Genomic DNA, 27,458 nt, shown 5'->3' with positions numbered 1-27,458 from the left:
GGGCCCAAAAAAGTGTCATTGATTCGCGGTGGGGAACTCACTGGCAGAGTCGGCAGGAAACTCCCTGAAAAACTTGCCACAAATGAATTAAAACATCTTTGGGGAGATTCGGGCCCCATCTCAATCCTGATCAGCCTATAAGTAAAAAAATGGGCATCCTTGGTATTGTCAGATCTTTGCCTCAAGGCAATCTGAAGCTTTTCCCCAAGCATATGGAGACCAGCTAAGAAAGCAGTTTGCAGGTTGACTCCCAATACTGCTATAACAGCAGTTTGAACATTAATGACAAATACCATCACAGTCCTTCATGGTAGAAAGCGCAGGCTGTGAGACAGATGCGAAGTGGACATTCTTTCCTTAATGGCCACATAGATCATTTTAATGGACAATGTCACATTATGTCCAAGTCTCACTGTATATCGCATAGTGACAAGTGACTTTTGCACTTGCTTCCCAGATTATTTTTTGTTAAGGAGGCCCTGTCCGACCTGAAACTCCAGGTGCTCCAGCTGTGCCAATCTCCTGTAAGGATTCCCTAGTCTTGGATAGCCAACAGCACATTTTCTCACCTGTGCTTTGTGACAATTCTCATGTTTCCTCCCTGTCTTACATCATCAAGCATTGTGTATGTCATGTGAACAGGCTGAATGTGTGCTCGTTTCACAGTGTACTGTGAGGTGTCAGCTACCTGACAGGCATGTACAGTGACTTCACTCTATTCCTCAGTTTTCTCAAACGGAAAGAGTTGATAATTACTAAGTATATCCAGATGTTATGGCTGCACTATTCCTGATTTAGCAAGTGCTGTATTGTACATATTTTGTAGTCTCCTTGCACCCTGTGGTCATTTCAGGGATTTGCTTCCAGGTGAGTTGGTGGAAGTTCAATATGTTTACCCTAATATTACTTATTAAAGCAATGCAAATATTGTTAAATATAATCTTTATTCCATCATTATTGCCATAGCTATACTGGATGCTGGATGTATTTGTGCAACACTGGCATATGTTTCTATCATGCAATGTTTCTATGGTGGGTGGTAGTCAATTTTAAACCTTTTCCTCTGTAGTAAAGGCAACCACCAGTTAGGTAACTAACAAGAACAAATTTATTATAAATCAAACTATGTACAGAGCACTATAATCAATGTCTTCATTCTCAGCACTAGGATCACAAACACCTGCAAAAGCCCGCACTCTGCACTGAGATTCCCGTGCTCGTTCCCCATTGGGCCATCGGGGTCATCACATGCCCTATCTGATGCACGCCCCTCTTAAACGCGCTAGCTATTACATCCCTCTACCTTTAAGTCCCTTATTACCTAGTACATTGATAACTTACACAACTTTCCAAACATTAGCAATAATGAACAATATTTAACACAGCTTATCAGAAACTCATTCTGTCAGGGACTTTCTCTTTCTCTGACATCGGCGTAGCTCAACTGGTTAAGGTTCCACTGTAGAGGTAGCTTCGGTTGGACCTGCTTCCCTGGGACTCCCCTGATACCAGCGCATCATTTCCACTGTTTCATGTTTGCACTGGGAGCAGCACTTTGGCCTGGCACTGGCTGACCAGCCGCTTCACTCCTTGGACAAACGACAACACTATTGCTGGCACAATTGGATCAGGGAGCAACACTGGCCCTTGGGAGGGCTCCTGTTTCTGAAAATGATCTATTTGCTTCTTCAAAACCTTGTCCTCCATTTTCACTTCATAGGTCTGTGGCCCCGTCTTGGCTGCGACAACTCCCAATACCAACTTGGTCCACTTTCAAATTAAAAAAAAATAAATAAAATTTAGTGAACCCAATTATATATTTCTTCCAATTTAGGGGCAATTTAGCTTGGCCAATCCACCTAATCTGCACATCTTTGGGTTGTGGGGGTGATACGGGGAGGATGTGCAAACTCCACACTGACAGTGACCCAGGGCCGGGATTGAACCCGGGTCCTCAGCGCCGAGGGCAGCAGTGCTAACCACTGTGCCACCGAACAATTCACGAGGGTGCAAGATAGCCATAGCTGGCAACTTCTGGTGTGACTGGCATTGATCACATTGTTTTACAATCCTTTCTATATCAGCATCAATGCTGTCTTAATGGGCCCGGTACAATTCTTCCAGCAGTAATTTGCATCCTGGTATGGGAACGAGCACACTCGTCACACCATCCTCGCAACTGAGCACATCTTTCCTGAGCTGATCAGGCTCTAATTCCTCTGAAGCTTTCTCATTCTGCCATCCATGCAGTACCATCTGTTTAACCTTCAATAACTTTGGGCGCAATCTTCCAGCCTCGTTACACCCCTGCTCAAGCGAAACGAGGCCGGTGAATAGCGGGAGAGGCCAAAAACCAGATCAAACAATTTGCGATGCAACCGGCCCCTAGGTGAAATTGGGATCTCGCTGTAGCGAGGCAAGAAACCAATTATCACTACTTAAGTCCCATTTTCATACAATTAATGAGAGCCACCCCTTATCCAAAGGCCTCACGTCATTCAGCAGCCTCCCCAGCAAGTGCTTACGCTGGCACTGATTAGTACTCCTTTTTAAAAACCTTGCAGAAGGGCTTCTGTGGGGAGCTAGGCAAATAGCCTGGGGCCGCTGGAGTTGCTGCCTCTGTGCTCGGCAGGAGGTGGGGGACCCCCCGCATGGGTGGGCTGCCATGGGAGGGTGGGGGGGGGGCGCTTAGGAGGCAACTGTGGGAGACAACTGCTCATGGCACCAACATGCCAACCACTGGATCGTGTGTACCTGTTCCGGGGCCAGCCCTTATCCCTGCCCGTCTGCCACAATGACCACCCATAACCCCCACCGACTGCTGAGGCCTCTAGCCATGCAGCTGAAGGCTATTGCTAATAGGGAATTGACAACCTTGGTTAAGTGAGCACTTCACACAATACAAGTGGATTCCCGTGTAGCATGTGGGAATCATTGCCTAGCATCCCAATCAGACCGTGATGCCTGGACAATGTACCTGAACATTGTGGGAGGCAACACCACATAGGCAGCAACCAACATCCAAACACCCAGGAGATGGGACACAGCTCCGATCCGGTTGACGTTGTGAGTGAGTGTCCGCGGTACAAGGTCTGGGGCCTGGTGAGGCGGGCCTGCTGTGGCCGGGAGTATTTGGGCAGGGCATCCCGGTAGGGATGTGTGGGATCAGTGGGGGAATGGAGGGTCCCGGGGTGGGAGCCACCACTGTTGGTTTAATACCCTCTTCCAATACATTATTAACATTGAACGCTTTGGCAGGGATATCGGACACAGAGGTTGCCCTAGTGGTGCTATGCGATTCAGCCAGACGCCAGAGAAGGTGGCAGCAGCAGCGTTTGCAGCTGCTCAAGGTAGCGACCCATGTGCCGAAGCCCACCCCACACCCTGAGGACCTAGCCGTCCATCACGCTAGGGAGGGAGCCAAAGGGGGAGTCCCACGATTGCCCAGGGTGTACAGGCACCGCTGGTCCTCTGAGTAAATGACGGACAGTGCGTACCGCAGGACGCTGCGCCTCAACAAGGAGACACTGCGACACCTGTGCCATATCCTCACAAACTTGATACCACGTGGAGGAGGAGGACATCTTAGAATCTCTACAGTGCAGAAGAAGGCCATTCAGCCCATCGAGTTTGCTGACCCTCTAAAAGAGCCCAAAACCTGTAACCCCAACTAAGCTACATATCCCTGGAGGCTAAGGGACAATTTTAGCACGGCCAATCCACCTAACCTGCACATCTTTGCACTGTGGGAGGAAACTGCAGCACCCGGAGAAAACTCACACAGACATGAGGAAAACGTGCAAACTCCACACAGACAGTCACCCAAGAGCGCAATTGAACCTGGGTCCCTGGTGCGGTGAGGCCATGCTAACCACTGTGCCACAGTGCCACCCCCAAATTACCTTTGTAATATTACTGAGGACGTAGGTGGTAATGCACTTTGCTAGCTCAATGAGCTCTGCAAATGTCTTTGTATCAGGGGCATCTGAGGATATTAGACTGTGGATCAAGCTATAAATCTGGGTCCACGTCCAGTCAGCAATATAACTTCCTTCTTAACCTGCCCCTCTATTTTAGCAGCACGGGAAAAGATATTCCAAACACTTGGCTTACTGTACCCAATCTTTGTAGCAGCGTCAACAGAAGTAGAGCAGCCTACTTCTTGCTCTTCAGCAGGCTGGACTCAATTGGACTTGTTCTGCACCCTTGTAACCAAACTTTCCTTCAACATTCTCTTGCCATTGCAATCTGAGTTGCTATTGTTTTCTTCATCGCTAATGTATATACAATAACTGGCAACCATCAGTTAGCTAACTAACAATGGCGGGTTTGCTATAAATTCAAAACTATATACTCAGCACTATAATGAGCACTAGGATCATAACCGGCTCCATTTCTGGAGATAGGCCATCAACTATAAGCCAAATGACTCCCACAGATAATGAACTAACCGAGATCTTTGCACTCCTTCCCTCCAAGGAGGAAAAGAATTCCAGCTGAAACACATTGCAAATTCATTACATTGCATAGTATTTATAATGGTATGGCAGAAGGCCATTATGACACTGAAAGTCATCAGTGCTAAATTTCTTGACATGTTCAAAATGAAAGATAGTGGTTAGTTCTGCAGTGGCCTGCAACTTCAGTATGATCCACTCTCTCGGCATGCTACATTTCAACTGTTGCCAGTTTGACCCTTCAATCTGTTTAAGACATCCATATTCTCTTAGCCTTCCACCATGCATCTTTATTTCTTCTGTTCAAATGCCACCTTTTCTGCAGTAGGAGCCATGAAAGATGAGTAAGGGCAGAAAACCTTGACAATGTCAGGGACAGAAGTAAAATACTGCAGGTGTTGAAAATCTGAAATTGGAACAGAAAGCTTGAAATATGCAGCATAATTCATTAATTTATTCTTGGGATGTGAACCAACATTCATTGTCCAATCGTGATTGCTCTTGGGAAGGGGGTGGTGAGCTGCTTTTCTGAATCATTGCAGCCAAGTAGGTACACACACAATGCTGTTAGGAGAGAGTTCCAGAATTTTATCAGATAACACAGAAGGAACAGAAATAGAATTTCAAGTCAGGACAATGTATGACTTGGCCGGGAACTTGTAGGTAGTTGTTTTCCCATGTGTCTGCTTCCCTCTTCCTCTCTTGAGGTTGCAGGTTTGCGAAGTGCTGATGAAGGGGTCATGTTGAATTATTATAGTGCATCTTGTAGAATTTATGCAAGGGGCTGGTTTAGCACAGGGTAGGGGCTGGTTTAGCACAGGGCTAAAGAGCTGGCTTTTAAAGCAGACCAAGGCAGGCCAGCAGCATGGTTCAATTCCCATACCAGCCTCCCCGAACAGGCGCCGGAATGTGGCAACTAGGGGCTTTTCACAGTAACTTCATTTGAAGCCTACTTGTGACAATAAGCGATTTTCATTTTTTCATTTCATTTCATGTTTCCTCTCTGTGCCAGTGGTGGAAGAAATTAATATTTAAGATGGTGAATGGTGTGTTTCTCAAGCAGGCTACATTGCTTTGAACAATGTTGAGTTTCTGGTGTTGTTGGAGCTGCAGCCATCCAGATATGTGGAGAATATTCCATCGTATGTCTGACTTGCACTTTATAGATGGTGGACATGCTTTTGGGAGTCAGGAAATAAGTCATTCGCTACAGAATTCCCACCCTTTAACCTGCTCTTGCAGCCACAGTATTTATCTGGCTAGTCCAGTTAGGCTTCTGTGGAGAGGGAAATAGAGGTAATGTTTCAGACTCGTGACCTATTATCATCAGAGCTGGAACAAGCTAAAAATGTAAAAGATTTTCAGCAAGTGAAAGGGTACAGGATCGGAGAGATCAAATGACAAAAGGGTTTGTGGTGCAAGGCCAAAGAGAGTGGCAATGGGCCAAGTAAAGAAACAAAAGATATGTCTGGAGATGTTGTGAATGGCAGGGTGATGAATAGCTGCTGTCCGAAAGCAAAGGACTCTCTTCACACCTGCACCTGCGACTCTTCTTGGATTACCATTTCGTAACCATTCAATAATTCACATGGTGGACATCCTAATACAGTATCTGTGGCCCATCACGACCGAATGTGCTCCAATACCAAGGCGTCAGAATTTGTAAGAACACAGGTTTGAATCTGGAAATTCATTGAGGTTTTAATCTGGTACTTTGGATTGAAATGGATACTTGGGGCTAGATTTTCCTGTCTCAACACAGGGCTGAAATATGTTGGCGCTTAAAAAATAGCTCTCATTTCTGGTGCCTGCAATTTCCATCGGTGTGGGAAATGGGACAGATTGGGAGCATGCATGTTGCTGTCCCGATGTTGATGGCAGAAGTGAGCATTTCTGAACTTCCGCAATTTTGATGGAAGTGGATGGGTTTTGATAGATGAAGTAAATTGCTTCAGCAAACAGTTGTCATGAAACATAATTTGGAGATGGGAACTGTTTGAAAGGTCTTGCCTACTACATGAAATTCTATAGCATAATCCATATCAGTTGTTACTACAGTGATATTAGTGATTTGATTTTAAAGGATTAATGACCATTAAATAAGGTGGTTTCCACATTGTTACTTTCAACAACTGGCAAGCTGTCAAGGGAAAGAACACCATTGTAAAAATGGAAAAGTCTGGATCAAGTGTTTTAAAAGGATAGTCCAGTTTGAAATCCAGATCTTACTGGACTGATTGTGTGAACAGGTGCCGGAATGTGGCGACTAGGGGCTTTTCACAGTAACTTCATTGAAGCCTACTTGTGACAATAAGCGATTTTCATTTCAATTTTCATTTCAAGTGAATTATTGAATTATTTCTTGGCGTTCAGCTAAGCCATCTGTTTGGCCATTTCAGAGCTTTGATAGAAGTCTGAGTTTTTGACTGTCTCTGCTCTGAAGGGTTTGTTTACACAGCTATCAGGGGAATCTGAGCTTGTTTATTTTGACAGATCTATGAGCTTCTATTTTTTAAGTGGCTTTCATGTAATGCTTGTTTGTTTTGATAGATTCATGAGCTTTTCAAAGATTTCTAAATTTTTTTACATGACGCACAAGGTCTGTTTCTAGTGGCTACTGGATGAATGGATTGGGATGGTGAAGGGGTTAGGGGTATTGAAAAATGGTGAGAAAGGTTGAAGAGGGTCGGGATTGTTGGAGTAAGGGAGTTGAGGGAAGTATGTGGGGGTAAGTGGGTTTGAAGGGGGTATGAAGGAAGGTAATGGGGTTGGAAGCGGATTAATATGGTTTGAAAGGACTTAAGGGCCGAAATTCTCCCCCAACGGCGCGATGTCCGCCGACTGGCGCCAAAAAAGGCGCCAATCAGACTGGCATCGCGCCGGCCCAAAGGTGCGGAATTCTCCGCATCTTTGGGGGCCAAGCCCCAACATTGAGGGGCTAGGCCGACGCCGGAGGGATTTCCGCCCCACCAGCTGGCGGAAATGGCGTTTGGTGCCCCGCCAGTTGGCGGAAATGGCGTTTGGAGCCCCGCCAGCTGGCGCGGAAATGCGGCGCATGTGCGGGAGCGTCAGCGGCCGCCGACAGTTTCCCGCGCATGCGCAGTGGGGAGAGTCTCTTCCGCCTCCGCCATGGTGGAGACCGTGGCGGAGGCAGAAGGGAAAGAGTGCCCCCGCGGCACAGGCCCGCCCGCGGATCGGTGGGCCCCGATCGCGGGCCAGGCCACCGTGGGGGCACCCCCCGGGGTCAGATCGCCCCGCGCCCCTCCCAGGACCCCGAGCCCGCCCACGCCGCCTGGTCCCGCCGGTAAATACCAGCTTTGATTTACGCCGGCGGGACAGGCAATTTCTGGGCGGGACTTCGGCCCATCCAGGCCGGAGAATTGAGCGGGGGTCCCGCCAACCGGCGCGGCCCGATTCCCGCCCCCGCCCAATCTCCGGTACCGGAGACTTCGGCGGGGGCGGGATTCACAGCGGCCAGCGGCCATTCTCCGACCCGGCGGGGGGTCGGAGAATGACTCCCAAGGGGTCTGAAACAGTAAGGGAGTTTTAAGGGGGTACGGAATTTTGAATGGGATTGGAGGATTGAAGGGAGTTAAATGGGGTTTGAACAGGATTATGGTGATTTGAAAGGGCAAGGGGATAAAGAGGGTTAAGGGGCTCAAAGGGATTTTGGGGTAAGGGAGCTGAAGGCTGGGGTAAGATGTGGGTTAGGAAAGCCTCACACTAATCTGCGAAACTAGACCGATGTCTCTGGGAACAGAAGTGGGCCTTTTATCCTGGCCACCTTGGCATTGGCCTCCATCTCCACCTCAGGCTTGCTGCCGAAGTGCTCGCCTTTCCTGGATGAAATCCTGCTGGCTGACATTCCCAGGTAGGAGGCAGGATTGTGACGTATATATATGCCTTTGGCCCATGTCCCTTAATATTTTTGCTCAACAATAATCTATCCATCTCCGATTTTAAATCCCCAGCTTCAACTGCGTTTGTGGGAGAGAGTTCCAAACCTCGACTACCCTTTGAGTGAAGAAGTTCTTCCTAACAACTCTCTTGAACTGTCTAGCCCTGTTGAGGGTCTGGGATCCAGTGCCAAGGCACCCCTGCTGTGGCCAGCAGTGCATGTGCAGGGCAGGGTCCCCTAGCACACCCAGCTCATTGGCACCCTGAGAGATAGCAAGGAATTTAAGGGTAGGGGATGGTTGGGGGTTCTGAGGGTCCCGGGGGTAAGCCATAACTGGTTGTTGGTTTCTCACCCTCTCTATTTGCTGACAGATATCCTATTATGGATGGTATTGTGGACCCGACAGCAGCTGTCTTTGCGATGCTGTTGGCAATCCAGACGTCCAAACGCCGGAAAAGGCGACTGCAGCAGCGTCGACAGAGGCCCGAGGCGGCAGCCCATGTGCAGGGATCCACCCCATACTCTGAAGACCTGGCCGCCTATCAGGCCAAGGAGGGACCAAGAGGGCGAGGCCGGCATCGGCCCAAGGTGTACAGGCATCGCTGGTCATTTGAAGAGATGCCGGACAGCATGTGCCGCAGGAGGCTCCGCCTCAACAAGGGGACGGTGTGGCACCTATGCCATGTCCTTGCGTACGTGTAACCACATGGACGAGGAGGCTACCTCCTTCTGGTGGCTGTCAAGGACACCGCAGCCCTGAACCTTTACACCTCAGGTTCATTCCGGGGCTCAAGCAGGAATCAATAGCCCACAAAAGCATCCATGACGCCCGGGCAGCTGACTATATAAATGGATCAAGGTGCCCGGCAGTATGACTTCCCGCTATTGCCGGGATGTCACAGGTCCAGGGGTTAATAGATGGCACGCATGTCTGGGAGTGCCCTTCATTAACAGGAAGGGCTTCCACTCCCTGAACATTCAACTAGTGTGCGACCACAACCTCAAGATCATGCATGCGTGCACACGTGGGAGTGTGCATCCCCAGCTTCTTTGTGGGGCACCACCGGTTGGCTCTTGGGGAATAAGGAATATCTGTTTAGGTTCTGGACAATGATGCCTGTACAGGCGCTGGTGACTGATGCGAAGACCCGATATAAAGAGGCCCATGTGGCCATCCAGGCTGTCATTCAGAACTGCTAAAAATATGGTTCTGATGCCTCAACCGCTCTGGTGGTGAACTGCAGTGCACCCCATGGAGGGTCGCCTGCTTTGCGATCGTCTGCTGTGCCCTCCATAACCTGCACAGCAGTGGGTCAACGTGCTGGAGGTGGAAGTGGAAGAGGAGGAACATGCAGTCTTGCCAGAGGAGGGGGACGAGCCGGACCAGGAGGGGTGGAGGATCAGCACGGGGAGGACCCGTGGTGGCGGACAGGCGGCGGCGAGCCCCCCCCCCTCCCCCCCACACCGGATCCACCTCTCCCTATGCCCTTCTTGCACCCTCCCAAATCATTCCCCCCCCCCCCCCCCCCACCCTCCTTCTACTCGCCCTCTTCCACCCTCCCAGGGTCTGTGTTACATCAGGGTAATGGGCCTGTTTTGGCAGTGTCAGCAGGTCACTATAGTAAGCAGGAGGATGATAACCCGCTGTGAGCTGAACTCTGGTGCTCCGCAGTCTATGCCATAGTCTGACTCCTGTCTGTCTGCTGGCAGCACGCTCACACCCACTACCTGCACGTGGTATGCGTTTGGGGTGGGGGGTGGCTGGGGCCAGGGAAGGTGGGGTGCAGGCTGACCCGCAGTGTGGGATAACGTGACAAAGGATTCATATGTCTTGGGTGTAACATGTTTTAATGGTGTACAATCGTGACCCTAATTGTCCCCAGCGACTGCTGGTGCCCCTCCCACCCCCTACACACAACTGCCCTCTCAGTGATCCTCAATCTCCTTAACCCCCCCGTGCTCTGCCACTACATCTCGGTGTGTCCCCTGGATAAATATCAGAGGTGGAGGCAGCCTGCTGCCTTCTATGCCCTATGGCCTTTGATACCCCTGGTGTGCGTCCTCCGGAGAGCCTGGGGCTGGAGGACCCCGACCAGCTTGTTGGTGGCACAGGACTTGCTGTGTCACCCTGTTCACCTACTGACCCCGAGATGTGCCATTGTCAGGAGGGGGGACTTGGGAGAACTGTTGACCGCTGTTGTCTCCCTGTAAGGAGGCTCCAGGTTGGCCTCCAGTGCCCCCTCCTACCAGTTGGTGCCAATAGGGCATTGGGGGTCACCGGGAAATGGAGGGACAGCTGGATTGAGTTCCACAGGCCCCTGTGTCATCTGCCAGCCCTGGCGGTTCCCCTTTGCACCATGGTGTCGATGCCCGCAGCGATGCCCATCTGTGAATGGGCCACTCTCTGCAGTGCCTCACCAATCCCCACCTGCATCTGAGATGGTGTCCTCAATGACTGCGACATGCTCTGGAGTGCCTCGGCAATGCCTACCAGAGGCTGAGACAGTCCCCCATGACTGGGACATGCTGTCGAGACCCTCGGCCATGGTTGTAACAGATTGAGCAACGCCTTGGACATTATCACTCGTGCTGCTGACGTTGTGCTGCAGGCTCTCCACTGCAGTCGCCACGCTAGTATTGTTGGCCTCACTGTCACGCTTTGCCGGCGCCCTTTCCTGCGCCTGTAGCCTTTGGGATTCCTCCAATCAGCTGTGGATCTGGTGGAGTGTCGTTGACATCCCTCAGCCGCACCCCAGCATCTCCATCAGCTCTGGGATAACATTGTCCAGCGGCTTGACATCTGAATGGGATCCAGCTGGTTCCTGAAATCCAGCAGACCTCCGCCTGCTGTACCCCCGACGGACATTCCTCCCTCCGCCTGATGTGATCAATGACTGTGTGGTGTTCACCAGATTGCGCCAGACGCCTGTCCACTAACGTTGCCCACTAAGGTATGGAGGGTGGGGATGACAGCTGTAACACCTCGATGGTGGCATCCTCACAGCTCTCCTCTGAAGTGTTCCATTGGGAGGTGGGGAGGGCACCCCGGATGGGCCGGCACCATCAATTGGAGATCCAGCGGGAGAATGGACATGTGGTCAGTGAGAGGGACGGATCATTATGTCTGGCATGAACAGCACACATGTGATGGGTAATCAAGATGGGCACTGGGGATACACACCTCTGTGGTTCTCAGCCCTCGGCCACACCCATAACCTCTCGGGCCTGTTCCTCATAGCGGGTGAGGGCTCTGATGTCCAGCACCTGTGCAGCCACTTGGAGGCCATTTAGCTTCTTGCACCACTGGGTGGCAGTCCTCCTTGTGACACTCCCTGTATTGATGGTTGCTGCCACTGACTCCCAGGCGCCAATGGCTGCCCTGTGGCTGACCCCTCTGGGGAACAGGGTATCCTGTCTGGTTTCATCCCATCCAACAGCCAGGCCAGGTCAGCATCTCCGAATCGTGGTGCAGATCTCTTTGGTGGAATGCTGTCTGGGGTTTGCTCTGCGTGGTCGGTTTAAGAGCTGCTGCCCCTCGTTAGTGGGGAGCTACCGGGCGCGATCCAGGTGAATCGGCTGACAGGGCAGTCGTTTCCGATGTGGCGTTGTCATTTCCGAGTTTGTCACTTCCTCAAAAAAGGATCTTTTGAGTCCATGCTGACTGCTGTAACTTAGGTTATTGTTGTATATATGATACACAAGCTTACTCCTGATAACCAATTCCATTATTTTTCATGGAATGGGTATCAGATTAATGGGCTTGTGATTGCCTTTTAACAGAAACAGAAAACGCTGGAAAAACGTAGCAGGTCTGACATCTTGGGCGTCATTCTCCGCCGGCGGGAGTCTCCGTTTTGCCGGCGCCCGGGGGTTTCCCGACGGCGTGGGGCTGCCCCACAATGGGAAACCCCATTGACCGGCCGGTGTAACGGAGCATCCCGCCGGCGGGTCGGGGCAGAAATGTGGCGGGGCGGGATGGAGAATTTTGCTCTAAATGTGGAGAGAAAAAAGAGAGTTCACATTTCGAATCCACATGACTCTTCCTCAGCGCTCTCTTTTCTCTCTCCGGGTTTTCCCGGCATTTTCTCTTTTTGTTTCAGATTCTAGCATCCGCAGACATTTGTTTATTTTTCTGCGATTGCCTGTGTCTGTTTTGTCATCCATTTTTAAATATGGGAACAATCTACTGGAACCTCTACTGTCTACTGACTTCCCACAGTAAGACCGTAAGATATAGGAGCAGAATTAAGCCATTCGGCCTATCATGTCTGCTCCACCATTCAATAATGGCTGATTTTATTTCTCATCCCCATTCTCCTGCCTTCTCCCCATAACCCTCTATCTCTGTCTTGAATCACTCAGTGACTTGGCCTCCACAGCCTTCTGTGGCAATGAGTTCTACAGATTCACCACCCTCTGGCTGAAGAAATTCCTCCTCATCTCTGTTTAAAGGATCGTCCCTTCAGTCTGAGGCTATGACCTCTGGTTTAAGTCTCTCCTACTAGTGGAAACATCTTCTCCACGTCCGCTCTATCTGGGCCTCCCAGTATTCTGTAAGTTTCAATGAGATCCCCCCTCATCCTTCTGAACTCCACCGAGTACAGACCCAGAGTCCTCATATGACGAGCCCTTGATTCCCGAGATGATTCTTGTGAACCTCCTCTGGGCCCCCTCCAAGGCCAACACATCCTTAGATACGGGGCTCAAAACTGCTCACAATATTCCAAATGGGGTCTGATCAGAGCCTTATACAGTCTCAGCAATACATCCATGCCTTTCTAGCCCTCTTGAAATGAATGCTAGTATTGCACTTGTCTTCCTAACTGCTAACTGAACATGCATGTTAACTTTAATCAAATCCTGAACTCGGCCTTCCAAGTCCCTTTTTGCTTCTGATTTCCTTAGCATTTCCCCATTTAGAAAATAGTCTATGCCTAACTTCCTCCTTCCAAAGTGCATAACCTCACACTTTTCCACATTGTATTCCATCTGGCACTGCTTTGCCCACTCTCCTAGCCTGTCCAAGTCCTTCTGCAGCCTCCCCACTTCCCCAACAATACCTGCCCCTCTCCATATAGGGGCGAGTTTAGCTCAGTGAGCTAAATAGCTGCTTTGTGGTGCAGAACAAGGCCAACAGTGCAGGTTCAACTCCTGTACCGGCTGAGAATTCTGAATTCTCCCTATGTGTACCCCAACAGGTGCCAGAATGTAGCGACTAGGGGCTTTTCACAGTAACTTCATTGCAGTGTTAATGTAAGCCTACTTGTGACAATAAAGATTATTTATTTATTTATATCTTTGTATCATCTGCAAACTTAGCAACAATGCTCTCAGTTACTTCTTCCAGACCAGTGATGTATATCGTGAATAGATGTGGTCCCAACACTAGCACTGCGGAACACTAGTCACCAGCTGCCATCCTGAAAAAGACACCTTTATCCCCACTCTCTGCCTTCTGCCAGTCAGCTAATCCTCTATCCATGCCAGTACCTTGCCCCTAATTGATGGACTCCTATCTTATTTGGCAGCCTCCTGCACTGCACCTTGTCAAAAGGTTTTCTTGAAATCCAAGTAGATTACTGTGGTGGTATGTATTAGGGGTCATGTGGGACTGCGAAGCCGTGATGCTATTGGCTGACAGATCCCGGGTCCTGGTTGGCTGTTGACTCCTGGCTCCGCCCTGAAGTCGGAGTATAAGAACTTGAGCTTCTCCCCGCCGCTTCATTCTGTTGCTGAACTGCTGGGGACAAGCCTCGCTTAATAAAGCCTCATTGACTTCATCACTACTCGTCTCTCTTGTAAGTCATTGTGCGCTACAACTTATTAAGCGAGCTTAAAGGACTATGGAGCTCCGGATCGCCCCGGAATGCCTGCGGATCAGCCCCCATGCAGCGAACCCGGCAGCAGTATTTAAACACTGGCAAGCATGTTTTGAAGGCTACCTCCGAACGGCCCCCGGCCGGATCACAGAAGACCAGAAAATGCAGGTCCTGCATTCGAGGGTAAGCCCGGAAATTTGCCATCTCATAGAAGACGCAGAGGATTTCCCGACGGCGCTCGCATTACTGAACAGCATCTACGTTGGCCCCGTGAACCAGGTCTACGCGCGCTACCAACTCGCAACGAGACGGCAAAGTCCCGGAGAATTGCTAGAAGAATTCTATGGCGTGCTGCTAATTTTGGGACGGGGCTGCAGCTGCCCGCCGGTGGACGCGATCGAACACACGGACATGCTAATTCGCGATGCTTTTGTGGCAGGTAAGAACTCTCCCCAAATCCGCCAAAGACTTTTAGAAAGAGAGTCGTTAGGACTCTCAGAGGCACGGGCCATTGCAGCTTCCCTAGATGTGGCCTCGCAAAACGCCCGCGCCTACGGCCCCGACCGCGCGGCAGCCCCTTGGGCTCCGTGGACCCCCGTCGCGACAAACCCCCCCCCCTCCCTCACAGGCTTGCGCGGTTAAAGCACCAGACCATCCTGGGGGGGCCCGCTGCTATTTCTGCGGGCAAGCGAAACACCCCCGGCAGCGCTGCCCGGCCCGCGCAGCTATTTGTAAAAGCTGCGGCAAGAAGGGCCATTACGCGGCTGTGTGCCGGTCCCGGGGGGTCGCCGCAATCCCCGGAGAAGAACGAGCCCAGCATAGCCCAAACGCTCCCCAACCCCCCCCCCCCCCAGCGTCCCATGTGCGACCTGCTGGCGCCGCCATTTTGGATCCCGGGCACCACGAGGGGAGGATGGGCGCCGCCATCTTGTGACCCCCCAGCCATGTGCGATTCATGGGGGCGGCCAATTTGTCCACCCCCGACCACGTGCGATCCATGGGGGCGGCCATTTTGTCCACCCCCGGCCACGTGCGATTCATGGACGCCGCCATCTTGGATGACAACAAAGGACCCCAGCATCGACGGCTCCACGGGGTCCGAAGAAGACGCCGCGACACTACGACCACGAATGGCTTTGGTGACTCTGGATCAATCACGGCCCCGGACGCTCCAGACGACGACAACAACTGTGCTGATCAACGGACACGAGACACCATGCTTGATCGACTCCGGGAGCACCGAAAGTTTCATTCACCCAGACATGGTAAGACGCTGTTTTCTGACCATCCATTCAAGTACGCAAAAGATTTCCCTAGCTGCAGGATCCCACTCCGTAGAGATCAAAGGGTTCTGCATTGCGAACCTAACGGTGCAAGGGAGGGAGTTTAAAAATTACAGGCTCTACGTCCTTCCCCAACTCTGTGCGCCCACATTACTGGGATTAGATTTCCAGTGTAACCTGCAGAGCCTAACATTTCAATTCGGCGGCCCAATACCCCCACTCACTATCTGCGGCCTCGCAACTCTCAAGGTTGAACCGCCGTCCTTGTTTGCAAACCTCACCCCGGATTCCAAACCCGTCGCCACTAGGAGCAGACGGTACAGCGCCCAGGACCGTATATTTATTCGGTCTGAAGTCCAGCGGTTGCTGAAGGAAGGCATAATCCAGGCCAGCAATAGTCCCTGGAGAGCCCAGGTGGTAGTAGTAAAGACCGGGGAGAAGCAAAGGATGGTCATAGACTATAGCCAGACCATCAACAGGTACACACAGCTAGATGCGTACCCTTCCCCCGCATATCCGACATGGTAAATCGGATTGCCCAGTATAAGGTTTTCTCCACCGTGGACCTCAAGTCCGCCTACCACCAGCTCCCCATCCGCCCAGGTGACCGCAAGTACACAGCCTTCGAGGCAGACGGGCGTCTATACCACTTCCTAAGGGTCCCATTTGGTGTCACGAACGGGGTCTCGGTCTTCCAACGGGAGATGGACTGAATGGTTGACCAGCACGGGTTGCAGGCCACGTTCCCGTATCTCGACAACGTAACCATCTGCGGCCACGATCAGCAGGACCACGACGCCAACCTCCAAAAATTCCTCCAGACCGCTAACGCCTTGAACCTCACATACAACGAGGAAAAGTGCGTTTTTAGCACAAACCGGTTGGCCATCCTGGGATACGTAGTGCGCAATGGGATAATAGGCCCCGACCCCGAACGCATGCGCCCCCTTATGGAATTTCCCCTCCCCCACGGCTCTAAAGCCCTGAAACGTTGCCTGGGGCTCTTTTCATATTACGCCCAGTGGGTCCCCCAGTATGCAGACAAGGCCCGCCCGCTAATACAGACCACTACCTTCCCCCTGTCGACAGAGGCTCGCCAGGCCTTCAGCCGCATCAAAGCGGATATCGCAAAGGCCACGATGCGCGTCATCGACGAGTCCCTCCCCTTCCAGGTCGAGAGCGACGCATCCGACGTAGCTCTGGCGGCCACCCTTTACCAAGCGGGCAGACCCGTGGCCTTTTTCTCCCGAACCCTCCACGCAACAGAAATCCGCCACTCCTCAGTGGAAAAGGAAGCCCAAGCCATAGTGGAAGCTGTGCGACATTGGAGGCATTACCTGGCCGGCAGGAGATTCACTCTCCTCACCGACCAACGGTCGGTAGCCTTCATGTTCGATAATGCACAGCGGGGCAAAATTAAAAATGACAAGATCTTAAGGTGGAGGATCGAGCTCTCCACCTTCAACTACGAGATCTTGTACCGTCCCGGAAAGCTGAACGAGCCGTCCGATGCCTTATCCCGCGGCAAATGTGCCAACGCACAAATAGACCGTCTCCACGCCCTCCACGAGGACCTCTGCCACCCGGGGGTCACTCGGGTCTACCATTTCATAAAGTCCTGCAACCTCCCCTACTCTGTGGAGGAGGTCCGTACAGTCACCAGGAACTGCCACATCTGCGCAGAGTGCAAACCGCACTTTTTCAGGCCGGATAGAGCGCACCTGATCAAGGCTTCCCGCCCCTTTGAACGCCTCAGTTTGGATTTCAAAGGGCCCCTCCACCGACCACAACGCATACTTTCTGAACGTGGTGGACGAGTACTCTCGTTTCCCCTTCGCCATCCCCTGCCCCGACATGACAGCGGCCACAGTCATTAAAGCCCTTGGCACCATATTCACACTGTTCGGTTGCCCCGCATATATACATAACGATAGGGTGTCCTCCTTCATGAGTGACGAGCTGCGCCAGTTCCTGCTCAGCAAGGGCATAGCCTCGAGCAGGACGACCAGCTACAACCCCCGGGGGAACGGGCAAGCAGAGAAGGAGAACGGCACGGTCTGGAAGACCGTCCTGCTGGCCCTACGGTCCAGGGATCTCCCAGTTTCCCGGTGGCAGGAGGTACTCCCGGATGCTCTCCACTCCATCCGGTCACTGCTGTGTACCACCACTAACCAAACGCCCCATGAGCGCCTCCTTGTCTTCCCCAGGAAGTCCTCCTCCGGAACGTCACTGCCGACCTGGCTGGCGGCCCCAGGACCCATCTTGCTCCGGAAACATGTGCGGGCGCACAAATCGGACCCGTTGGTCGAGAGGGTTCACCTTCTCCACGCGAACCCGCAGTACGCCTACGTGGCGTACCCCGACGGCCGACAGGACACGGTCTCCCTGCGGGACCTGGCGCCCGCCGGCAACACACACACCCCCCCCCGACACCGATCATCCCCTCCCTACCACCGGCGCACCCCGCGACCGCCCCCTTCCCGGGAGGATCGGTCCTCCTCCCGTGCCCACCCAGGAGTGAAACAGGAACGAACACCGAAACGCTCCCGGAGACGACAACGCCTGAACAAGCACCTGCACCACCACCGGGGCTGAGGCGATCGACGAGGAAGACCAGACCGCCCGCTCGACTCGTGGCATCGGCGTGACACCAAGAATGTTGTTGGATTGTAACAAAAAAAAATTTTTTCTCTTACTAATATTGTAAATAGTTTCACAAATTTTGTACATAGCCCAGTGTAGGGCTAAAACTGTAGTAACATGCCCGAAATTTTCCTCCCAGGACCAGCCTTGTAAACCCCTACCACCATGCGAACCACCACCCCGCCGGGTTACTTTTTAACAAGGGGTGAATGTGGTGGTATGTATTAGGGGTCATGTGGGACTGTGAAGCCGTGATGCTATTGGCTGACAGATCCCGGGTCCTGGTTGGCTGTTGACTCCTGGCTCCGCCCTGAAGGCGGAGTATAAGAACCTGAGCTGCTCCCCGCCGCTTCATTCTGTTGCTGAACTGCTGGGGACAAGTCTCGCTTAATAAAGCCTCATCGACTTCATCACTACTCGTCTCTCTCGTAAGTCATTGTGCGCTACAATTATGTTCACTGGCTTTCCTTTGTCCTTTTTCCCCCGTTACCTCCACAAAGAATTCTGACAGATTTCTTGACAAAGCCGTGCTGACTGAGCCCTATTTTACCATGCCCTAACAAGTATCTCATCCCTAATAATGGATTCTAAAATCTTACCAACGACCAAAGTAAGGATAACAATCCTATAATTTCCGGTCTTCTGCCTCCCTCACTTCTTAACCAGAGGTGTTACATTAACCATAACTGGAAGCCTCTTGTGATTGCGGGCAAGACCAACGTCTCTGTTGAATATGGCAGCCAGTCAGCAAATGTGCCACTGGTCATTGTACATAGGAGCGGCCTAAGCCTGTTGGGGTGTGACTGGATCCAGCACCTTCATTTAGACTGGTAGAGGGTTTGCCAAATGCAACCACATGGACCCAAAGGCATATTGGCCAGATTTCCGACTGTATTCCAGGAATGTTTGGGGACCACCAGGAGGACCGGAGCCCGAATAAGCGTGGACCCCATGGCCTGGCTGTGCTATTTCCACACACACCCTGTTCCATATGCCTTGTTTCCAAAGGTAAATGAGGAATTGGACTGCATGAAGAATCTGGGGATCATAAGACCAGTACACTTTTCTGACTGGGCGGTGCCAGTTGCACCAGTAATGAAGCCCAATGGGGCAGTGCGAATCTGCCGGGATTATGACAGTAAACCGGGTATCCAGTTCCTAGGATCGAGGGTCTGTGTGCCAAGCTTAGCAGTTAGATATGAGCCATGAGTATCTCCAGCTGGAGATACAAGAAGATTTGTCACCATCAATTCTGTTTCATGCATTATTTCAAAAATACCATTTTCCGTTGTGGCCAATTCATTGCATAATAATATCTCGAATCACACCGATAATGCCAATTAACCATTCCTCACGTAGGTTCAGGCGCTTACAGTGCCAGACTTGATGTTTGTCTCCAGCTCTCAAATTGGCTAAAAGTACATTATCTTCAGACCGTCTGTCAACAACGCTATCTTTGTACTGGGATCAGCATTTAATATTTTGTCCATCTCTGAATTTCGCCATCATGGAATCCTCCATCCTTTGCTTTACTGCAAGTTGTCTGTATTTATAGGAAAGAAGCTGGAAATAACTATCTTCCTAAAGGTTTTTTAAAGAGTAGCAGCCCTTTGGTCCAACAGATCGCCTTTGTCATGAAATAAGGGCGGCACAGTGGCCCAGTGGTTAGCATTGCTGCCTCAGAGCACCAGGGACCCCGGTTCAATTCTGGCCTTCGGTCATTGTCTGGTGGAGGTTGTGCGTTCTCCCTCTGTCTGCTGGTGTTTCCTCCGGGTGCTCCAGTTTCCTTCCACATTCCAAAGATGTGTAAGTTAGATGGATTGGCTATACTAAATTGCCCCTAAGTATCCAAAAAGATGTGCAGGTTAGATTAAGGGGTTAATGGGATAGGGCGGGGAGTGATCTTGGGTGAAGTACTCTTTCAGAGAGTCGGTGCAGACTCGATGGGCCGAATGGCCACCTGCACTGTAGGGATTCTTTGAGACAGGATTAATTTCCACTTAGAAAGCTATCCATTTTATGAGAAATTGAATCCAGTCAAAACTAAAAATCTATTGTCCTGATAAATGTATACACAGTCATTTGAAAGTAGACTTTCAATCCAGACTTCGAGATTTAAAGGTTAACGTTTTTCAGTCTCTTGGAATCATAGAGATTACAGTGCAGAAGGAAGCCTATCGAGTCTACATCAGCCCTTGGAAAGAGCACCCTACTTATGCCCATGCTTCTACCCTATCCCCGTAACCCAACCTAAACGTTTGGACACTAAGGACAATTTAGCATGGCCAATCCACCTAACCTGCACATCTTTAGGCTGTGGGAATCATGCGGGCCCGGAATATACGGTGGCTGGCGTATAAGTGGATGTCCATTGAGTCTGGAAGGTTGTAAAGCACTCATCCAAAGATGAGGTGCTTGTCCCTTGAGCTTCTGTTGAGCTTCTTTGGAACAAAGCGAAGGAGACAGTGATGGAGATGTCAGAGTGGGAGTGGGATGCAGAATGAAAATGGCAAGCGGGTAATGAGCATTTCTAACTTTGGCAGATGATTAGAGCGGGCAGAGTCTCCGATACTCAGAGGAAACTGGGGCAACGGGTACAATTGTGCCGTTTAAGATAGGTTAATGTTAGCTTATTGAATCGTTGGATGTTCTTCTGAAATAGAATAATCATTTGTCATGTTTTCACGCACTTCATAGAAGAATCCATAACCAGAGTGATCAATGGCCAAAGTATCTTGATTGGCTGCATCATCATTGTTACTAGAAGCCCTGGTATATCTTTAGGGGACCGAATGCTTTTCAGGTTCTCGGGGACCCACAGGCTGATCAGTGCTACCTAGATAACAGACAGTGCCCATAGCATAAGGCTAGCACATTCAGTGACAGTATGGTCATTTGCAGCTTGAAGTTTGACTCCATCTCCCAGTAGGCCTGCCATAATGTATGCAGTGATGCAGCAGGAAAACCTTTTTTGCAACCATTAATTATCTCTGTCCTTTAAATTTCAATGATATGTAATTTTCACTTCCACCACGTGTTAAATTTGCATCTGTTGCTATGTATAATTATGGTAATACCTTGACCTCGGAAAGTTGGGTCAAAAAAAGTCACATTTCTGTGCATGGCAGAGCAAACTTATTTCCAATCATTCAGATGTAAACTGCATACATAATCAGAAAATCGATATCGATGTTTATGTCACTATTTCCAACATCATTTCAACATTCGATCTGAAAATAAAGACACTAAAATGTTAATATCATCATGTTATATCGAACTTTAGAAATATCTTCATGGGTCATTAAGTTCTAAGTGTAAATTAGTTTAACTAATGTGGCCCTGACATTGTGGGTGCCCACTACATCCGCATAAATGTTGCAAAGTGGAGCACATCGTCCACTTTTCCCGGGCTCGACAGCCCATCCCAGACCCTGGGCATGGGGCTCGGTTCCATATCTGGGGTCAGCAGGACCCCCATCTAAACCTGGCCCAATTTGCCCCATGGCAGTGTCATGCTGCGAAGATTCAAATGGACCAAGTAACTTTTAACGTTTTGACTTCCACCTCAAGCCGCTTGGTGCTCGAGAGGGGAATTAACACTGATCTGGACTGATTACCTTATTCTAGGTAAGATTGAGAGTCTCATGCCACATATTTTATGGCCCCTTGAAATAGAGGAACTGTGGGAAGAAGATATTGGCCTTGCCTCAGTCTGGAACTTGGCTGAAATGTGGCAGAAATAGAACATATCATCTGCTAACCCAGGAACTTCAGTGTCAAAAACTATGATCCTCCTAACGAACAAAACAACACATGGGTGGTTTAGGATTTGATACCTGTCAGTCTATGTTTACTCATTTGCTGTGTTTTTAATCCTTTTGTGATCTTTCCTTACAGATGGGGCTCCAAATACAGATGCATTAGTAAAATTTGATTCTCTTTACTTATCGCAGGATTTGTCTTTGAAACAGAAATGCAAATGAAGAATAAACATTTATGTGGATGACATGATGTACACCTTCCAGATCTGAAGCTAATGGACAAGAAACCAGCTGCAGGATGATTACTTGGCTTTGCAACTCTCCTATGGATTGACAGCTGTGTGAGAACCAGTGTAACAAGATAAGAACCTCCCTCTACGTGACCTTTGGATTTATTGCAGTTATTGATTGGCACCGAGGGTTTTTGGAATTTATGTTGGCGAGAGTCTGGTAATGTCATCGTGTACAATGTTTCTTTACACAAGATGGAGTTGCTCGATATCCTTTGTGCGACGCATCACCACCATTTTCTTAAATGTAGACTGCAGGACTGCTCTCTGGATATTTAGCTTCGCTGTCAGAATCATGGTGCTGGAGGGTCAGATCAACTACCCAACTGTGAATACACATTATGGAAAACTACGGGGGATACGAATGCCCTTGCCAAGTGACATACTTGGGCCAGTGAATCAGTATCTGGGAGTCCCATATGCTAGTGCTCCCACTGGGGAGAAAAGGTTCCAACCACCTGAACCTCCACCCTCCTGGTCTGGAATACGTAATGTTACTCACTTCGCCCCTGTCTGCCCACAGAACATTCATGGTGTGGTACCGGAGATCATGTTACCGATCTGGTTCACGGCCAATTTGGATATAGTTGCAACATACATCCAGGATCAAAATGAAGACTGTTTGTATCTAAACATCTATGTCCCCACAGAGGATGGTGAGTCAGTGGGGGACAAACCAATGCTTCTTTTGTCTGGTTCTTTGTTATTGTTTGTCTGTATGTTGCTCTTTCAGCATGAGGTGGTTCCCTATTTCCCATCTGCTACCCCCATCCGTCTCCTGCATGCAGTTGTCATGTGGCTCATGTTGTGGCTTCTCCTTGCCTTGACCTTTACATCTCTTACTGTCAATGGCACTGTTATGGTTCCTCTTTTGTTTCTTTGGCACAGTTTGACAACCAAAAGCTAATCATCACTGCAAATATTCTGAAGCCAGGTGCATTGACCACAGGGTTAATTCTCAGTGTTTGGGGTTCACACTGTAATGTGTGAGGGACAACTGGGTTGGAAGGTTTGCAAAGGGCGATTGCAGAAATATTCTCTCAGGACATGTTTGGGTTGTGACTGAATGTCTGATGCAAGATCACTCTGAAATCCAGAGGATTAGACTGTTATTTGGTATTTACGGATATTTTAATTCACTTCTTCGGGCTTATAATGTGAAGAGGGCATATTGTTCATTCACTAAGACCCTGAATCAATTTCCCAAGTCTCAGTACAGATTATCCACCAATCAATGTAGATTAACCATGAGTCAGTATCAGCAATTTATAAATTGATGTGAATAGCTCACAAATCAACGCAAATCATCCTGAAACCAGTGTAAATATGTCATACTGTATGGTATAATCCAGCAATATCTGATTTGATCTTGTTTATGTTTTGATCAAAAAATATTAAAATTGTCAGGTTTAAACACTTCTTTCACTGAGGCCTCTTGACCTAGAGCTATTTTCACAGGTCTCACTATGGCCTGGGACATAGTTGTGAGCACCGATGTATAGGGAGTAAATTGGGTTAGTCACTTATGCAGAGGCTTCACCATATGCTAGGATTGGTTTGTCTTGTTAATACCTTGACTCATCAATATGAGTGATATCGACACTGGGAACATTTTTCAAGGCAAACTAAGTTTTAAGTGTAATTCAGAGCTGCCATTATACCCCCTCCAAGTTCATCTTCACTCCAGACTCACAACATTTCCAATTCACCTCTGTAACATTTCTATTTCTCATACAGTTCATGCTTATAGCATGACATTTTTCAGCCATTCATGATGGCCATTTCTTCTGATCCCACAGACAGCGAACTGCCACTGCGGGCTTCCTGGCAGCGAGGGGTGCATTCAATGGCAAACCCGAGTTGACAACGGTGGGGCCAGAAGATCCCGCCGCTGGGCAATGACGGACCGTCTCCGCCGCCACAAAGCATGCGGTGGGGGTTGGGGGGGAATCCTGCTCCATGGCCTCTTGATTTAGTTTGCCAATTAATGTCCAAGTTTCTGCTGAGGATTTTTTCAACTGGGAGTGAAAATGTCACCTGCAGGATTCATTTTGTATCCAAGGCAGGAATTGGGTAGGTTCAGTCGAAAGTTAGTGAGATGAGATAATCGTTCAAATTCCATTGGAAGCATTGTTTATTTCATAAACACAGTAGCTGAGAACATGGTCTCATACTGAAAACCAATGCAAGGTGGACAGAGTGCTTATATGTACCCAAAGATGAATTAATGAGGTTTGCTGGAAAACAGCATCCTTAATGCAGTTTGTTCACCAGGGTCACCTTGAAATTGGCCAGATCAAAAAGGTCCTGGGAGGGGGGGGGGTGAACAAGAGAGGAGAATACAATCCACAGTATTGTGTGTAGCCAGGAGGTGCACTCATTAAAGTAATTTTTAAAAAGTTGAAAATTCAGTGGTTCTTGGTGTATGGCCCAATGATTTTGCCAAATTTAGCATTGGGTTCTGGAACAGACCGTAAATTCCTGGTTCGTATATTCAGGGGCCCAATGCTGCATCAGGTGGATGTTTAACCAAGAGCCTTGCCGAACTTAGCCAGTGAAGATAAAATGTTGCTAAGTTAGCATGATGCAGTCAGGAAGGCGATGCACTCCGCCTGATCCTATTCCTTCTGCATACCATTGTTACTGGGTGAGAGGGATTAAGCTTGATCTATGTATAAAGAGAGCTGGATTTATGCTGAATGAAGACTGACGAGAACTGGATTTAGACAAAAGCAGGGTTCAGGACAGGTGGATTTAAACATTGGCGCGATCTACCGGCCACGTTGCGGCGGGCGAGAGAACGAGGAGGTCGGCTATATAGCAGGAGAGGCTGAAACCGGAAACCATGCCAGCCACCGATCGGTTTCTGAGCTAACTGGCCCACTCCCGTTGGCAAAATGCGGATCCCATCACGATGAAAAGTGGGAAGGACCCCTATTGAACAGCCTTCCGTGATCTAACCGCTTCCCCAGCAAGCGGCCATGCGGACGCCGTTTGTACACTATTTAAAACGTGAAGCTAGCACAATGGCTGCTGTGGGGATCAGAGGAGGTGAGTAGCTATCCTCAAAATTGGCCAGTCAGCCCGGGAGCACTGAGGCCACTACCTCAGTGCTTTGGGGGGGGGGGGGGGGGGGGGGGGGGAAGCTTGTTTGGGGGCGGGGAATGAGCTTGTTTGGGGGGTGGGCCGCCATCATTGAGGAGGGTTGCCACTGGGCTGGGGGTGTAGGAGCTCTGCATGCCAACCCCCGGATTATGTATGCCAGCTTTAGCTGCTGCCTGTCCGTCCCACCAAACACACCCAGGACAGAACCCGTCCGTGGTAATATGGTGATGGTCCCATTAACTCTTGTTGACCATGGCGGCCGCTGGCGTGCAGCTGAAGGCTATTGTTAATGGGGAATTGGCAACTTGCAAGTGGATCCCCGTGGGGACACGTGTCACGTTGCAGGCGGTTGTTACTGCCTAGTACCCCAATCAAACTGAGGGGCCTGGACACTTTTCTTGAAAACCATTGAGGCATCAAACCCACAGATGCAACAGCCAATATTCTAACACCCAGGAGCTGGGCGTCCGCACTGGGGGCATCCCGCAACCAGAGGGTGGGTGTGTGGACCGGGGGGGAACCAGCACCGGTCCAGGTAATGTTCCCAGTGGGGGTCTGGGATCCGGTGCCCAGGCGACCCTGCTGTGGCCGGGGGTGAGTGTGCACGATGGGCTGGATGGCATCCTGAGGGTTGACCAGGGATGTGAGGGTGGGTGATGTCTGGGGGATCCAAGGGTCCTGAGGTGGAAATCATAGCTGTTCGCTGGTCTCTCACCCTTTCCAATTCCTTACAGATATCACATTATGGATGAAGCTTCCATTGTGTTGTTGGTGGCAGGCCAGGCGGTGAGATGCCAGAGAAGGCAGCGTCGACAGAGGCTCGAGGCAGCAGCCCATGTGCAGGGGCCTGCCCCACATCATGAGGACCTGGCTGCCTATCAGGGCGATTGCCCAAGGTATACAGCTGTCGCTGGTCTTTTGAACAAATGACAGACAGCATATACCTCAGGAGGCTCTGCCTCAACAAGAAGATGGCACAGCATCTGTGCTGTGTCCTTGTGGACTTCGCACCATGTGGTGAAGGAGGATACCAGGTGACCATCATGGTCACCGCAGTCCTAAACTTCTACGCTTCAGGATCATTCCAGGACTCGAGCAGGGACTTGATGGCGCATCCCAACCAACAGCCATGAAGACATGGACGCCCTGTTTGCACGACTACATAAACTTTGACTTGGTCCAAGCACAACAAGATGCCCAGGCAGCAGGATTCTCTGCAATCGCAGGGATGCCCCAGGTCCAGTGGGTAATAGATGGCACACATGTCGCCTTGCTGTGCCCCCCATAAACTGGAACAGCAGTGGGGCGATGTGGTGGAGGAGTAGGAACATGCCACAACCTCCGAGGAGGAGCCGGACCAGGAGGGGCTAGAGGATGAGCCCGTGGAGGAACTGCAGGACCAGCTGGGGGGGTGGAGGACAGGTGGTGGCGGCAAGGGTCAGTCATCCCCGGAGGACCGGGGTGGCCCTCATCCTTGCTCGCTTCTTATTGGGCTTGGCTTTGTCCATCATCTCAAACCCTGCCTCCCACCCGCACAAGGGGCGGGATTCTCCGAAAACCGGCGCGATGTCCGGGACCCGGCGCCAAAAACGGCGCGGATCACTCCGGCGTCGGGTCCCCCCAAACAACGCAAATTCTCCGGCCCCGAATGGGCTAGCAGCAGCGTGACACCATTCACGATGGCGTCACCCGACGTGGACGGTGACGCCATGCGGCAACAATGACGCCGCACGGCGTGATGGCTCAAAAGACAAGCCACCCCCCATCCTGGAAGACCCGACCAGATGGCCGCCTTCTGCGCAGCCCTGAGATTCCAGTCCCGTGACATTGAGGCGCTCCTGGACGCAGTGGAGGAGAGGAGGGAGTCCCTCTACCCCGGACACGGCCGCAGGGTCGCCCCATGCCTCAGCCGGCATCTGTGGAGGGAGGTGGCAGAGGCCGTCAGCGCTGTGGCTCTGAAACTACAGACAGGCACCCAGTGCCACAAGAAGGTGAACAACCTCGTCAGGGCAGCCAGGGTGAGTCCCCCCCCCCCCTCTCTGCCCGATGTGCGGCACCCCCCCAGGTGAAACCAACCCTAACCCTAATCTCTGCACTATACGCGCAACCGATGGCGTGCATTCATATACCTGTCTAACACTGTTGCCCTTTACCCCTGCCACCCACCCGCCCCCCACAGGAGAAGCGCGCACACAACAAAAG

General features: G+C 50.6%; 1 protein-coding gene across 4 annotated transcripts in view; it reads left to right on the top strand.

The window, feature by feature from the left end:
• nlgn3a (neuroligin 3a) overlaps window positions 1-27,458 on the top strand; it is a 417,061-nt gene that overhangs the window by 112,636 nt on the left and 276,967 nt on the right. For all 4 annotated transcript variants that reach the window (XM_072505500.1, XM_072505501.1, XM_072505502.1 and 1 more), the window contains exon 2: window positions 22,054-22,807. In XM_072505500.1, coding sequence (XP_072361601.1) covers window positions 22,315-22,807 — 493 coding nt within the window. In that variant the 5' untranslated portion in view covers window positions 22,054-22,314. The remainder of the gene's footprint in view (window positions 1-22,053; window positions 22,808-27,458) is intronic.

This window comes from Scyliorhinus torazame, chromosome 5 (assembly GCF_047496885.1).
Source record: "Scyliorhinus torazame isolate Kashiwa2021f chromosome 5, sScyTor2.1, whole genome shotgun sequence".
Taxonomy (NCBI): Eukaryota; Metazoa; Chordata; class Chondrichthyes; order Carcharhiniformes; family Scyliorhinidae; genus Scyliorhinus; species Scyliorhinus torazame.
Note: the sequence above shows the minus strand (reverse complement) of the source record. Positions and strands in the feature narration are given on the sequence as shown.